This window comes from Bison bison, unplaced genomic scaffold (assembly GCF_000754665.1).
Source record: "Bison bison bison isolate TAMUID 2011002044 unplaced genomic scaffold, Bison_UMD1.0 scf7180017864371, whole genome shotgun sequence".
In the NCBI taxonomy this organism is placed as follows: domain Eukaryota; kingdom Metazoa; phylum Chordata; class Mammalia; order Artiodactyla; family Bovidae; genus Bison; species Bison bison.
Window position 1 is genome coordinate 8,450,513 of NW_011494943.1, and position 14,877 is coordinate 8,465,389.

Sequence of the window (14,877 nt, forward strand, 5' to 3'; positions counted from 1 at the left end):
GATGAGGAAACTGAGGCCCAGAGAGGTGGAATGTCCTGTCTGAAGTCACATGGTTCTGTGGGTGCCAGACTCCCTCCCCGGGCCCATTGCAGGGTTGTATGAGGCTTCTCCATGAGAAGAGTCCTAACAGGTCATCAGGTGGCAATGTGCTCCCAGCCAAGAGATCGGAGTGGGCTGGGTGGGTAGTGGTGGCGATGCTCTGGACTATGGCAACAGCGTATGTGACAGCAGAGAGGGAAAACACAGGATCTGGGAGCAGAGAGGTGGGTCTTTAGCAAAGATTCCCACGTTTACATTGGATATGGTAATTTGAGAGTCACTGTAGGTTCCTGCGCTAGGGAACGTCATGAAGACTTGTTGTTGTTGTCATGCCATGTAGCTTGTGCTTTGCTCGCGGGATCTTAGTTCCCCAACCAGGGCAAACTCCTACTCATCCTCCAAAACCCCATGTCAAATGTCTCTTCTTTTTGCCAACACTTTCACTAATCACCTTATCTATTCCAGGCAGAATGTGTTTATAACTCTTAAACCTAATTCTGTTAAAGCGTATATTGAAATATGAGTTATTTGCTTATACATTTATTTCCACTGATAGATTAGGAAACACTCAAACAGGAGCCACTGACTGATTTAGCTTTATTTCCCTGGAGCCTATTGAGGTCTTCAGAAAATGTTAATTGATTGAATAAATTAAAGAAAGAGAACGAAACACAAACTTGCCTGTCTTAATGATATCCTAAGTCCAGGAAGGAATTCATGAGCAGACCTCTTTCCACATCTAGCTGGTTGATTTATCCAAAGAGCAACTGGGAGGCTGGCTGCCTCTCCCCACCTTGCCCTGCCCCCAGGAGCTCTTTTTCATGGTCCCTGTTATTTTAATTGGTTGCAATACTTCCCTGTCCCTTGTCTACTAGTTTAGCTAATTTTTCTAAACCTGTCACTTCTTGTGGAGTTGGCGGAATGAGATTTTCTTAAAAATGGGAGAAAATGGCGAGCAGGAGAGAGGCCTGGTTGCAGCCCCAGCTGGAGCCAGAGAGTAGGTACAGAGGCAGGGGTGGGGCTAGGTAGGGAAACTGAGTCAGGGAGAAGAGTCTGTCTGTCCTCCTGGGGCTTCTCCCCGGCCTGGGCAGAGCCTCCTGAGACAGGAGAGCTTCCTGAGCTCTGAGCATCACAGAAACAACTCCTGGCCTCCAGCCCCTCCCTATCCCCCACCCCACCGCCACCCCCAAGCCTCTGAAACCCTAGTGTGTGCTTAGCCGCTCAGTCATACCTGACTCTTTGCAAGCCCATGGACAACGGAGACTGGCGGGCTACAGTCCATGGGGGTTCTCCAGGCAAGAATACTAGAGAGTTGCCATGCCCTCCTCCAGGGGATCTTCCCCAACGCAGGGATTGAACCCAGGTCTCCCGCATTGTGGGTGGATTCTTTACCATCTGAGCCACCAGGGAAGCCCAAGAATATTGGAGTGGGTAGCCTATCCTTTCTCTAGGGGATCTTCCTGATCCAGGGATCAAACCGGGGTCTCCTGCGTTGCAAGTGGATTATTTACCAGCTGAGCCACCAGGGAAGCCCAGAGGGGAGATCATTTTGTTTTGCAGCCAGCAAAGACTTGTCTTTACAATGGTCAGATTTTCACACTCAAGAATCCATGAGCTTTCTGGACAGAAAACCACCACCTCTTCTAAGATGCACCAGATACTGATTAAGAATTTTGTGGGTATTGAGGGGGTTGGGTGGACATACCATGTCACATCTACACATTTGATTAAAGTATACATCCCAGGACTCCCCTGGCAGTCCAGCGGTTAAGACTCCGTGGTTCCATGGCAGGGTGCGCGGCTTAGATCCCTGGTGGGGGAACCAAGATTACACACGCCAGGTGGCACCACCAAAAGGGGGAAAAAAAAAAAAGTATATCCCGATTACAGAAATGCTAAAATATGAAGAACGTGCATCTGAAATGAAGAAACGGGGTGTTTGGCCTCAGGGTTGTTCTGGGAAATCAAGGGCATATGGCTGCTGCCAACCTATTTCCCACATGCAACCTCTCCCACCAGGAAGGTAGAGAAGGAGTAATTGGGTTCCATAGGCATTCTGCTCGAGGTCCTTTGCATGGAAAGGAGAGACCCTGTTCCTTGCAGATGGATGGCGCCTGTGCCCACTCCTTTAGCCGGCCGTGGCAGATGAGCTAATCATGCCTGGAGCCTGGCCGAGGAACTGGAGACGCAGCTGAAACGCACATCCTGACCCTGGTGCTCTGGGTTCTGGGAAGTGAGTCAGGGTGCGAATCCGCGCTTTGCCGGAGACCTAAGGACGGCAGACAGGCCCTCAAAGGGAGGGCACTCAGACCCCAGAGAAGGCTCTTGGGAGGAGAGGAGGTGACGTGCGAGTGGGGCCCTGGAGCGGAATACGGTTTTCTTACCGTGGAAATGGGCGGTGGGCGCTTAAGCGAAGGGCAGGGGCAGAAGTTTGCAGGTGTGAACGCGGAGATGGGTCCGCGCATGCGTGAACCAGCCGGGCCAGGAGCTCCCAGGGGCCGGGGACACAGACAGCTCCCTCCCTCTTAGATTCCGACAGTAACAGACGAACAAATCACTATGTACTGTCGTGTCTGATCAGTGAGTTCTGGGGCAAAAGATAAAGCCGGGAAAGGAGACGGAGAGGGGCTGGGGTCAGGAAAGACCTCTCAGCAGAGCCCTGTGAGCACAGATCTGCATGGAAAGAGAGAGGGGAGGCGGTGAGAGATGCCGCGGAAGGGGGCCGGGGCCCTGATGGATGGATGCTCTCCCCACCGCCCAACCCAAACCGCACCCCTTACCTCCTACCCCCTTCCATTTCCCTGCCAAACGGGTGTCCCCTCCAATGGGGCCAGTCTGGGTAGACCGGGGCATGCCCCTTCCTGACCTCGTGGTCTGGCTGCAGCTCACACCCCGGACAACTCCTTCATGGGCTTCGTGTCCGAGGAGCTCAATGAGACAGAGAAGCAGCTCATCAAAGATGGCAAGGCCAGCAAGATGGCAGTGGTGTACGGCAAGGAGGCGAGTATCTGGAAGGTGAGACCTGCCGGCCCCCAGACCCCATCACCAACCCTCGGCCCCCAGGAAGCTCCCAACCCCCAGCCCTGGAAGGTGGAAACGGCCCCCACTAGTGGTCAAAAAAGAAATGCCATTGGAAATACCGGCCAGGGACTCCTGCCTCACTCCCCTCCCTGCCTCCACTCTTTGCAACAAATTCAAACGGCTTCATCCCCCGCCCTTGCTCGGGTGGATCCACAAACACTCTAACTCACCAAAGGGATTTAGGCTACATGTGGGGATTCTGGGGGGTGGGAGGCAGGGGAGAAATAAGAGAGGACTAGGGATTGGACCCCAGCTTCAGGGCGAAGTCCCTCCAAAGAAGCACCGTCTGTGTGGGACGTTACCGCTCACCTGGCCACTGACCTGTTCTCTCTCCTCTTTTCTCTCTGCCCCCCTGGCAACGAGGCAGCTCCAGTTATGGTGACTACCGCGTGTTCCTTCCACGTCCTGCCGCTCCCTGCGCTCCAGAGGGTCTCCCCGGGGGGGTGCTCCGAAGTTGGGCTTTCTGGGCTTGGTACCACTGTAGATGACCAGACCAAGGTGGGAGGAGGGTGATGGGGACATCGGGGTCTCAGGTGGGCTCTTTCTGGGCCCTGGAAGTCAGGGTCCAGCTCGGTGTGGAACAGGGCAGCTCCTAGGATGGACAGTTGACCTAAGGCAGGTGACATGAGGTTAAAGGTTAATAATAAAGATGCCCATCGTGGGAACCATCGGGCAGCCCCCATACTCCGTGTCGAGCTGTCACGTGACCATCTTAATGAATGATTCTCACGCTGTATGGATTAGGTCCAGCTGTCAAAGAAAAGCCCTGACTAACCGTGACTGAGACAAGAGGGAAGTGTGTCCTCTTTCCTGTTGACAAGCCCTGGAGCTGTCAGTGTTGGGTTGACCCCTGGGGCTCTTCTCCCCTGGTTGACTCGCTGCATTTAGTTGCCATCTGCAGTCTTGCTTCGTGGTTTAAGATGACCACAGAGTGCAGTCATTACATCTGCCCTTCAGCAGGTGGTGCTGGGTCGGGGGCTTTGGAGGAGGAAGAGGAGGAAGGCCAGGTTTAGCATATCTCCTGAAGGTTACACACAGCTCTGCGCCATATGGCCCTGTGGCTCGGTCTCAGTCCCAAGGCCAAAGCCACAGTTAGGGGACGTTGGAAGTAGATGTGCTCTAGCCATGTGTGCCCAGCTTAGCCCTGGAGTTCTGTGACTGAGTAAGGGGGAGGAATTAAGGGACATCTCGTGATCTGTGCCAAGACAACCCTCTGAGGTCGCAGCCATGGTTAATACTCATCCAGCCAGAGCTTACTGTTGCCAGGTACTCACATTATTTTCTCACTTGCCCATCAACTGTGAGGTTAGTGTGACCAACTAGTTAAGTGGGCGGGGCTGGGATTAGAACCCACATCTAAGTCTAGGGCCAAGACTCTTAATAGCCTCCTTTTTTATGATGCCTTGGATGATGGCAGAGAGAAGCTCTGCAGGCTGGACTAAGGGTCCAAGACCTGGCTGAGATGTCAGTGCCCACCATGGAGTGTGGGGACAGAAGCAAGGGGCCATTTTCATATGATGCCAGAGAAGCTGGCTGCCAGGATGCCTGGGGCACTGGGCAAGGGAGTGAGCACAGACAGTGTCTGCTTGTGCCAGAGAACACTGTTCAGAGACTGCCCCAAGAGAATGAGAGGTCATGAGATCTGGGAAGAGAACGGTTTTATCTCAGGCTCAGGAGCTTCTGGGATAGCCAGGAGCAATGCTGTACAGCAAGAGACCTCAAAGAAGCTTCTTCCAAAAAAAGATATCTGCGCTCTGGTCTTTGTGACCAAAGGCAGGCAGAGGCGGCCGGGCGAAGAAAGGAATGACAGCAGCATCCTAGGACAGATGCCATCCGGAGTTCAGGGGACCAGGTGGCAGAGGCGGAGGAGGAAGGAGAAGGCGTGGTTGTCACATCCTTAGGGGAGCGGCAGCCGGGATCAGGGCGAGGGTTTGATGACTTTTGTGTCGAGGAGGTTTGTCTTATCCTGGGTCCCTAGAGCTGGAGGCTAAGGCTTAGATACTGCTATTTTATGAGAGTCTGTCCCAGGGACTGGGAGTGAGAGGATGGGTAAAAGACTGCTTATCCAGGTGCAGGCCAATCCAGCCTTGCTGCTGGAGGAATCATTCTGGACATCAGAAGTGCCACGTGGGGGACCTAAGCTCGGCTTTTCAAACTGCAACTTGGCTTTGTTTTGTTTTTGTTTTGTTTTTCCTCCTTAGGTTTACTGAGGTATAATTGACAAGGAGAAATTGTGTGTATTTAAGGTGTACAACATGATGGCTTGCTATACATATACATTGTCAAATGAGTACCACCATCAAGCTGCTTTACACGTCCATCACCTTATATGCTGTGTGTCTGTGTGGTGAGAACACTTAAGGTCGACTCTCTGGGAAAATTTCAAGTGTACAGTACAGTTTGAGTAACCGTAGTCACCAGGCCGGTCGTTAAATCCCTGGATTTATTCATCTTGTAACTGAAAGTTTGTCTGCTTTGACCCCCATGATCCCGTTTCCCCCACCCCCAGCCCCTGACACTAACCATTCTACTGTTTCTATGAGATTGACTCTCTTCAAGAGATTAGTGAGATCCTACAGTTTCTCTTTTTCTGAGTCTTAATTAGCCTTTCTAAATGAAGTGGAATAGCATAGCAACAAGAGAATAAAAGGATATCAGAGGACTTTATATGTATCAAGGGTAACTACTGTTTTGTAAAACTTTACATTTACACACATAAATACTCACATATGTATATATATATATTATTAGGTGAGAAAAAGTTGGTGAACAGTGCATGTGACATGAACCCATCTGTGCATGTATGTGTGTGGTTTAAAGAAAATGTACATCCGCTTATCATGCATAAAAGATCTGAGGAAGGCACAGGAGAAACCGTTAACAACAGCTGCTCTGGTAATGGGGTCAGAAAGTTGAACAGGGGCCTAGAGACATTTTCTTCACACCTTACATCCTTGATGTGATATTTTTCTGGGGGCATGAGTCAATTTATAATAAGTAATCCTTTTTACATTTGGTGTGATGACTGATATTATTTGACTCTGAATCTACTATTTTATTAGTTGGTTTCTTTTTTCTTTTCTGTTTTTTAAAAATTTACATATTTATTTACTTATTTTTGGCTGTTTCTTTGTTCCTTCGCAAGGGTTTTCTCTAGTTGCAGCAGGCAGGCTTGGTTGCCCTGGGGCACATGGAATTTTCCCGGACCCGGGATCGAACCCGTGTCTCCTGCTTTGGCAGGCATATTCTTAACCACTGAACCACCAGGGAAGTCCTCTTTTTCTTTTTCTCAGCCGTTCCATGTTTTCCCCCCTCACTTCTTGCCTTCTTTTACATTGATGTACTTTTTAAAATCCACCTTTCTTTAGCTAATTATGTTCTCATATTCTTTAGGTTCTGATTTTCTTAATGTTTTTGTATTCTTTAGGCTACTGTAAAGGTTATAACATACATCCTTGACTTATCAAAGCCTAATATAAGTCAATACTTTAAAGCTTTTATGGGGTTGTAAAAGAATCTTTAAATGTTTTATTTCTATTCTCCCCAGCTGATATACTCTTATGGTATTTTAATACTGTCCAAATATTGTATACCACACAATATATTAGTATTACAGTTGTTTCATAAAGTCAGTGTTTATTTACATTTACTCACATCTGTCCTTTTTATTGATTTGTGTTCCTTCCTACGTCGCTGAGATTCCATTTAGGATCATTGTCCTTCTCTAGAAGGAAACACCCTAGTCTGGGTTTGCTGTTTTTGATTTTTCTAAAAATGTCTTGGTGGTTATATTCATCGTGTACAAATTCTAGCTTGTCCTCTGCCCTCTATCATTCTGCTAAGTCAGTGTGGGTCTTATTGTTCCTTTAAAGGTGATTTGTGTGCGTGTGTTTTCCTTTGCTTGCTTTTGAGGCTTCTATTTATTTGGTTTTCAGTAGTTTCAGTAAAAGAAGCCTCCGTGGTTTTCGTTGTTTGTTTTGTTTTTTATCCTGCATGGAGTTTGTAGATCTTCTTGGCTCTGTAGTTTGAACTTTCACTAATTTTAGAAAATTCTCAGCTACCATTTCTTTAAATATAGCTTCTGCCCCAATGTCTCTCCTCTTTAAAAAAAAATTTGGCCAATCTGCACAGCTTGTGGGATGTTAGTTCCCCGACCAGGGATTGAAACCCATTCCGTGCATTAGAAGTCAGAGTCTTAACCGCTGGACCACCAGGGAAGTCCCTGTGATCCATTTTGAATTAACTTTTATATATGATATGAAGTACGGATTGAAGTACTTTTTCCCCTTTCCTTAAAAAAAATGTTTTTTTAATTTGTATTTTCTTCCCCTTCCCTTTCCTTTTTTTTTTTTTTTTTGCATATGGATATCGAGTGATCCGTGACCATTTGTTGAAAAGACTGTCCCTTCCTCCACTGAAATGTCTTTGCGTCTTTGTCAGAAATCAATTGACCCCACATGTGTGGGTCTATTTCTGCACTCTGTCTTCTGTTCTATTGATCTATCTGTCTAACTAGATGCCAGCATCACAGTCTTGATTACTGTAGCTCTGTAATAAGTCTCGAGATCAGATAAGTCTGCTCACTTTCTTTGTCTTTTTCAAAGTTATTTTGTCGGTTCTACGTCCTTGCATTTCCAACATTTCCAAATGAGTTTTAGAATTAGCTTGTCAATTTCTATAAAAATGCCTGCTGGGATTTTGATTGGGATTTCGTTGGTTCCTTTTTTTTTTTTTTTTCTTTTTGAGTTAGGGGTGGTTCTGGAAAGTAAATATGAAAAATTGTAGAAATAATTTGAGGTCAAGAATAATGTTCTCTTCTTCCAGAGAGGATTTTCTTTTATTCTTGGCTTAGAACTGATCTTGCAATCCCAGATCGTCTTTTTTTTTTAAATTTTTTGGCCATGCTTAATGGCATATGGGATCTTAGTTCCCCAATCAAGGATTGAACCTACACCCCCTGCACTGGAAGAGTGGATTCTTAACCACTGGACCACCAGGGACGTCCCCTAGATCACCTTAATCAGTGATAGTGATTGAGACCATTTTAAAAGAATTTAGCCTCTGTTAAGAGTGTTTCTCGGAGAAGGCAATGGCACTCCACTCCAGCGCTCTTGCCTGGAAAATCCCATGGACGGAGGAGCCTGGTAGGCTGCAGTCCATGGGGTCGCGAAGAGTCGGACACGACTGAGCGACTTCCCTTTCACTTTTCACTTTCTGCATTGGAGAAGGAAATGGCAACCCACTCCAGTGTTCTTGCCTGGAGAATCCCAGGGACAGTGGAGCCTGGTGAGCTGCCGTCTATGGGGTCTCAGAGAGTCTGACACGACTGAAGCGACTTAGCAGCAGCAGCAGCAGCAAGAGTGTTTCTAGTTCTGGTCCACCCTTTCATCCGTGATGTAATTCCTCAGAATTCCAACCCAAAGGGTAGTTTCCATCAACGCTTCCTATCTTTAGCAGGCCTTGAACTTAGACTTTCCTCTCCCAGGTCTGCTCTGCTGCCTAGATCCTGCCCTTGGAATCAGCGGGTGGGCCCCCCAGGAGGAAAACCTAAGCCGACACTGGACTCAACAATCTCTTTTCTTCTTTCTCCCAGGTCTTGGCCTCAAATTTTTTCATTCTTTGTTAGATTTTCAGGGCCATCATAGGTGTTTTCCCTGTATTTCCTGATCATTCTCAGAGACAGGGCTGATCTGCATTACCCAATGTGGAAGGCCTCTTTGTAAAAAATTTATGCACTTTGAGTTTCAAAATGTGAATTGTTAATTATTTTAATATTTGTTGATAACATTCTTCAAGAGCTGTGGTTTATAAACTAAATCTGGGCTGGAGCTTCTGGTGGTCTGACTTCATGCTGGCTGGTAGGACATGGGGAACCATGGGTTCTTTTCCTCTGACCCACTGATCTGCTGGGAACCAACACTCCCTGAAAAGAGCTCCAAGCCCTACCCTGATTCATGATCTTGTAGCTACTTTCCCTTCAACTTATCCCTTCCTTTCTTCTGCAAGCCTCAAAAAAAAAAAAACTAAAAAATAGAACCCAGCAGCCAATCCCATGCTTATTTCTACTGAGATCCTACACTGACTGCAGCTCCCAGCTCAGAGCCTGAGCCGTAGGGTCAGATGGGCGCCCAGGCGCTGAGGTGTGATCTACTCGCCCATGCTGCACACCACTGCAGAGGTCATCAGGGTTCAGAGGAGGCCAAGTAGCTCCATTTGTTGTTCAGTCACTAAGTGTGTCCGACTCTTTGTGACCCCATGAACTGCAGCACGCCAGGCTCCCCTGTCCTTACTGTCTCCTGCTCAAACTCATGTCCATTGAGTTGATGATGCCATCCAACCATCTCATCCTCTGTTGTCCCCTTCTCCCCCTGCCCTCAATCTTTCCCAGTATCAGTATCTTTTCCAGTGAATCAGCTCTTCTCATCAGGTGGCCAAAGTATCAGAGCTTCAGCTTCAGCATCAGTCCTTCCAGTGAATATTCAAGGTTGATTTCCTTTTGGATTGACTGGTTTGATCTCCTTGCTGTCCCAGGGCTCTCAAGGGTCTTCTCCAGCACTATAATTCAAAAGCATCAGTTTTCCGGTGCTTAGCCTTCTTTATGGTCCAACTCTCACATCCATACACGACTACTGGAAAAGCCATAGCTTTGACAATACAAACTTTTGGATGCAATTGGATGTTGGTTTCTATGGGAGACTAGTCCATGGCTAAACAGGCTTAGGGCCCCTGGTCTAGTCCAACCTTGGCAACTCACAGATAAAGGAATTGAGGTCCAGAGAGGAGAGGGGGCGTCTTCAAGGTCACACAGCTGATTAGGGACCAACCTGAAACTGGCCCATGTTTTCTGACTTCCCGACCAGTGATGTCTCTTCAGTGGGCTCTGCCATCTGTGGTCAGAGCAAGGCCCCCATCTCCTCCTCCTCCTCTTCCAGGGGAAGGAGAAGTTCTTGAGCATTCTGAACAAGTACATGGAGATCCACGGCACCGTGTACTACGAGAGCCAGCGGCCCCCCGAAGTCCCGGCCTTTGTGAAGAACCACGGCCTCTTGCCGCAGCCTGAGTTCCAGCAGCTGCTGCGCAAGGCCAAAGTGAGCCCCACCCCCTCCTCCATCCTCACCCCAGCCCGGCCATAGACGCCCAGGAGGCTGCCCATTCATGCTTGCCACATCTGCCACTGTCGCTCATGCCCCCTTCTACGTGTGGACATGCCCCAGCATGCTCTGCTGCCCTGAACCTCGTGTCCAGGCCTCCTACGTGCTGGTCGGAGCCAAGGTTAGAGATAGAGCTACCCATCAGGGAAAGGGAGCTGGATGGGGTTCAGTGATGGGAAAAAGAGTTGGGCTTCCCGCCTGCTGCCCCATAACACCAGTCCAGCCGACTTCTGGGTCAGGCATGGATTTCAGAGCCACTGAGTGGGTAGAAAGACAGGCCAGGGGCAAAAGGAGGAGGAGCAGCCAGGCTAGAGTTCCATCTGACTGCTTCTGGAAGTTCCTGAACTGTGTCCTTGGAGCATGATCCTGCTGTGGGCCCTGAAGTGTCAGCTGAACCTGAAGGGTCTCTTTCCAGCTGCTAGGTCCTTTCCTAATCTGACCATAGCTCCTTTCTTTAGGCATCTTGGGTATGTGTGGTGTGTATGTATTGGGGTAGAAAGAGGATACCTTTGTGCAGTGAGCAACCCAAACAACCTTACGTGGCAACCCGATTCAGAATCACTTATATCATCTTCCAGGGGCCAACCCTATGAGCACTCCTCTAGTGCAAGTCAGGTGCTGAATGAATGTCTTTTGGGTGAGTGAGTAAAGGTCCTTTGAGGTCAACTGTAGGAGTGGCCTGAAGCCTTGTAAGCTTGGGAGCCCTTGCTGTTTCTTTTCCTCTCCAAGGCATAGTCTTTGGAGCAGGAAGAGGCCATTGATATTACCTAATTAGACCTCCTCACTTCACGATGGCCAAGGCACACAGCTGGCCTGTGCTCTCTACTGCCCCAGTTGCCTCCTGTGAATGTCCTGACCCCAACCGCACCCCCAGCTTCTTGGGGCTCCTGGGCTGTGATACCCAACCTTCCCTGATCATCATGCCACCTTGGTTCTGCAGCTCTTCATAGGGTTTGGCTTTCCCTATGAGGGCCCTGCCCCGCTGGAGGCCATCGCCAACGGCTGTGTCTTCCTGCAGTCCCGGTTCAGCCCGCCCCACAGCTCCCTCAACCACGAGTTCTTCCGGGGCAAGCCCACCTCCAGAGAGGTGAGTGGGAAGGGCCTGAGCCCACATCCAGGGGCTCTGAGATGGGACCCCAAAGTTCCTGGAAGGAGAAGCATGAAGCCTGGGGTGAAGGAGAGATGGCCCAGATGGGTGGGGGCACCTCCCCTTCACCCAGCCCAGCTTGGCAGCACAGGGAGAAGCCGCCTGTCTCTGTGCCCTGGGTAGGTATTCTCCCAGCATCCCTATGCAGAGAACTTCATTGGCAAGCCCCACGTGTGGACCGTTGACTACAACAACTCAGAGGAGTTTGAAGCAGCCATCCAAGCCATCATGACAACCCAGGTGAGGCTCGGATCCAGTCAGGACCGCCAATATCCTATACTTTGGGTCTTTGCTATAATTGGAAAAAGATGCTCCTCTTGGTGAATTCAGACTTGCAGGCCTGGATTGGCAAATTTTTGCAGGGGCCCCACTCACCAACTTGGATGTGTGTGTGTTTGTCGAGGAAGTGGAGGCGGAAATATGCTTTTGTGCAGTGGGCAGCCTACACAACCTTACATGGCAGCCCTGGATCCAGAATCACTTATTGAGTGTCTTAGGAGGCCAGGTCCTGTTAGCACAAGTTAGGTGCAGGGTGGTTTCCAGGATGAATGTGTGAAGGTTCTTTGGACTCTTGCTGTCCCTGTGGCCTTGGGCAGCACATCTCAGGGCACACAGATCATCTGGGATCTTGTTAAAAGCGCAGGTTCAGATTCAGCAGGTTGGGTGGGGCTGAAGCCCTGCCTTTCAAACCAGATCTGTGGTGTTGGTGGTGGCGCCACCTTTGGGTAGCAAGTGGGTGGAGCATTTGTGTTTCCTCCAGCAAGTAAGTGTTGGTGTGTGTAGGGGGGATGCACTTGTGTATGGGAGGGGCAGGAAGGGGCTTGTGCAGCTCGCCTCCTCTGCTGGCACCTTTGCCATCTGAGAGCCCCCTGTGTGCTCTCATGGTCCCTGTATATAGAGAAGAGGTCAGACTATGTGAACGGGGTGGGGGTGGGGGCTTTCTGCTCGCCACAGGCCCTCTGGACCCACTTCTTGCAGTAGCTCAGACTCCAGGCTGAGCCAAAATAACCACTCCTGCTGGGTCCTCTTCCCTGCCCAATACCATGTTATTTGTTCACTGCCTGTGCCGTCCCTGGGGGGATGTGCAGCTCAGGGTGGGCTTGTGGCAGAGTCAGAGAGCATGTGGAGCAGGGGCTCTACAAGGGAGAGCCATGCTCAGGAGGACGCCCAGCTTCCCCGGGGAGCTGGGGGCCCTGCTAGGCTCGGGACAGAGGCCAGCAGGCATAGATCCCCCTATGGTCTTAAATGCTTAGCTCTGGGTCCAGAGTTCTGCCTGGTTGTCCTGACTATAGGCAGGTTTGTGTTTGTTTGTTTGTTTGCTTTTTCCTTTTTTGGGGGGGCCACACCATGTGGCTTGTGGTATCTTAGTTCCCTAAACAAGAATTGAATCCCATGTCCTAACCATTGGACTGCCAGGTTGGCATTTTTTTAACACCCTCCTGCATCCCATGGATCAGTCCCCTCCCACTCAGCCCTCTTCCCACTTAGCCCACCGTCTCAGCAAATGGCCCCAGAGAGTCCCTGCCTCCCGCATCCGCTCCCTGCCCCTACCCACTACACCCTCGTCCTTCCCTCCTGAGTGGCTGTGATTGTTTCTTTAGAGAAGGTGCCCAGGAAACTGCCATGTTACAGCCTAGGTACACCTCCAGTTGTAGCGGATGTGGCCAGGTTGACCTGGAAGTGGCTGAACTTCGGGACCCTCCCTCAGTGGTGTGGGGAGAGCCCTCTGCCCCTTCTGAAGCATCCACTTAAGCAAACCCTCCTCTGTGGGGAGCTCCTCCAGGTCACAGACTGAGACTGGGTTCTTCCAGGAGCTGACCCCAGACAGGGATTTGACGACAAGTAGTTTATTTGGGGGGTGATCCCAAGAAGGAAGGTTCTAGAGGGACAGTGAGTCAGGGTGTGTTATGGAGCTTACCCCTGCCTGCAGGCACCTGGTGTCCAATGCTAGCGGGGACCTCTGAGAGGTGGGGTACTCAGATCCCGAATTGTCCTACCTGAGAAATGAGGAAATCGAGGTGTTCCTCCCCCAGCTCCATCCATCGCTGGATGGGTGAGGGGTGGGGGAGGCGGTCAGCTCTCAACACTGGGCTGAAGAGGTACCTCCATGGAAGGTATGGGGGAGGGTGCTGTGGGATGCTATCCTGGAGGAAACCACCACCCCCTTCCCGTTCCCTCTGCCCACCCCTTGCCAAAGCGGTCATCCGAGGCTTCCACCTGGAGGTGGGGACAGAGGCAGGGGTGAGAGGGGGACCTCCGAAGGCTTTTGTCCACCTCCAGGCCACAGGCCTGGCCCCACCTCCAGGATCCCTCCCTCGAGAGAAACTCAGTGAGATCCCAGCCCTGTGGAGATGGTGTTCCCAGCTGCAGAATAAAAATGGGGTGGGGGTGGTCTGTGCGTGTGAGCCCGTTCATCTATTCACACATTATTTCTGGTTGGACACACAAGAAACTGATAACGTGGCTGCCCCCGGGCGGGGTCTGGGCATCTGGGGTCAGAGGAAAACTTCCTTTGCCTTGTTTTCTCTTGATTTTTTAAAAACATGAACATCTGTTTAATTGTGTTAATTATTAATTAAAAATCACAAGAACGTAAGGGTCCGGGAACTAAGGTATTGCAGATTCACCAGGCTGACTCTTGCAGCTGGACTCCAAACCAGCCCAAGGCCCCTCTGCTTTTAACCACCCCCACTCCTACCCCACCTCCCAGTTAGCCTGGAAGGTGTTTAAAAGGCAGACTCTTGGGCCTGTCCCCGGCTTCTGATTTCAAAGGACAGGTGTGGCTTGGAGTCTGCGTTTTACTTTTTTTTTTTAATTTATTTTAATTGGAGGCTAATTACTTTACAATATTGTGGTAGTTTTTGCCATTCATTGACATGAATCAGCCACGGGTGTACATGTGTCCCCCATCCGGAACCCCCCTCCTACCTCCCTCCCCATCCCACCTCTGTGGGTTGTCCCAGAGCACCAGCTTTGAGTGCCCTGTTTCCTGCATCGAACTTGGACTGGAGTCTGCGTTCTAAACAAGCCCCCTGGGTAAATCTGATCATCCTAGTTTAAAAAACAGAGATAGCTGGCAGGAGCTCAGAGAGCGAATGAGGGCCGCCATCAGGGGACACAGCTTCTTCTTCGAGTCGTGGGCCTTTTGCGGGGAGAGGGAAGGGGAGGGGCCGAGAGGGACCTGAGGCATCAGCCCGGCGGCCCCCCCCCCCTTGCCTGCCACCACCCCCACAACAGGCAGCGAGGAGGCTCCAGGTGGGGGCTCTTTTCAGGCCTCTCAGCCTCACTGGGTTTGCCCTTCAAGCATCTCTCTGTCCAGGGTGAGGCCATTCGAGGTGAGGGGAGGGAGAGGAGGGACAGGGAGGTGGGGGGAGGGACGCCCGCTTTCTCCCCGCCCGCCGTTCTCATTATCACAGGCCGGTAATTCCAGCAGGACCAGCACCTGCCATTCTGTGAGAC

At 50.5% G+C, this 14,877-nt stretch overlaps 1 protein-coding gene across 1 annotated transcript in view; it reads left to right on the top strand.

The window, feature by feature from the left end:
- MGAT5B (mannosyl (alpha-1,6-)-glycoprotein beta-1,6-N-acetyl-glucosaminyltransferase, isozyme B) overlaps window positions 1–14,877 on the top strand; it is a 65,781-nt gene that overhangs the window by 47,161 nt on the left and 3,743 nt on the right. Inside the window, exons 12-15 of the mRNA XM_010856513.1 lie at window positions 2,924–3,054; window positions 10,053–10,208; window positions 11,212–11,358; window positions 11,542–11,658. Coding sequence (XP_010854815.1) covers window positions 2,924–3,054; window positions 10,053–10,208; window positions 11,212–11,358; window positions 11,542–11,658 — 551 coding nt within the window. The remainder of the gene's footprint in view (window positions 1–2,923; window positions 3,055–10,052; window positions 10,209–11,211; window positions 11,359–11,541; window positions 11,659–14,877) is intronic.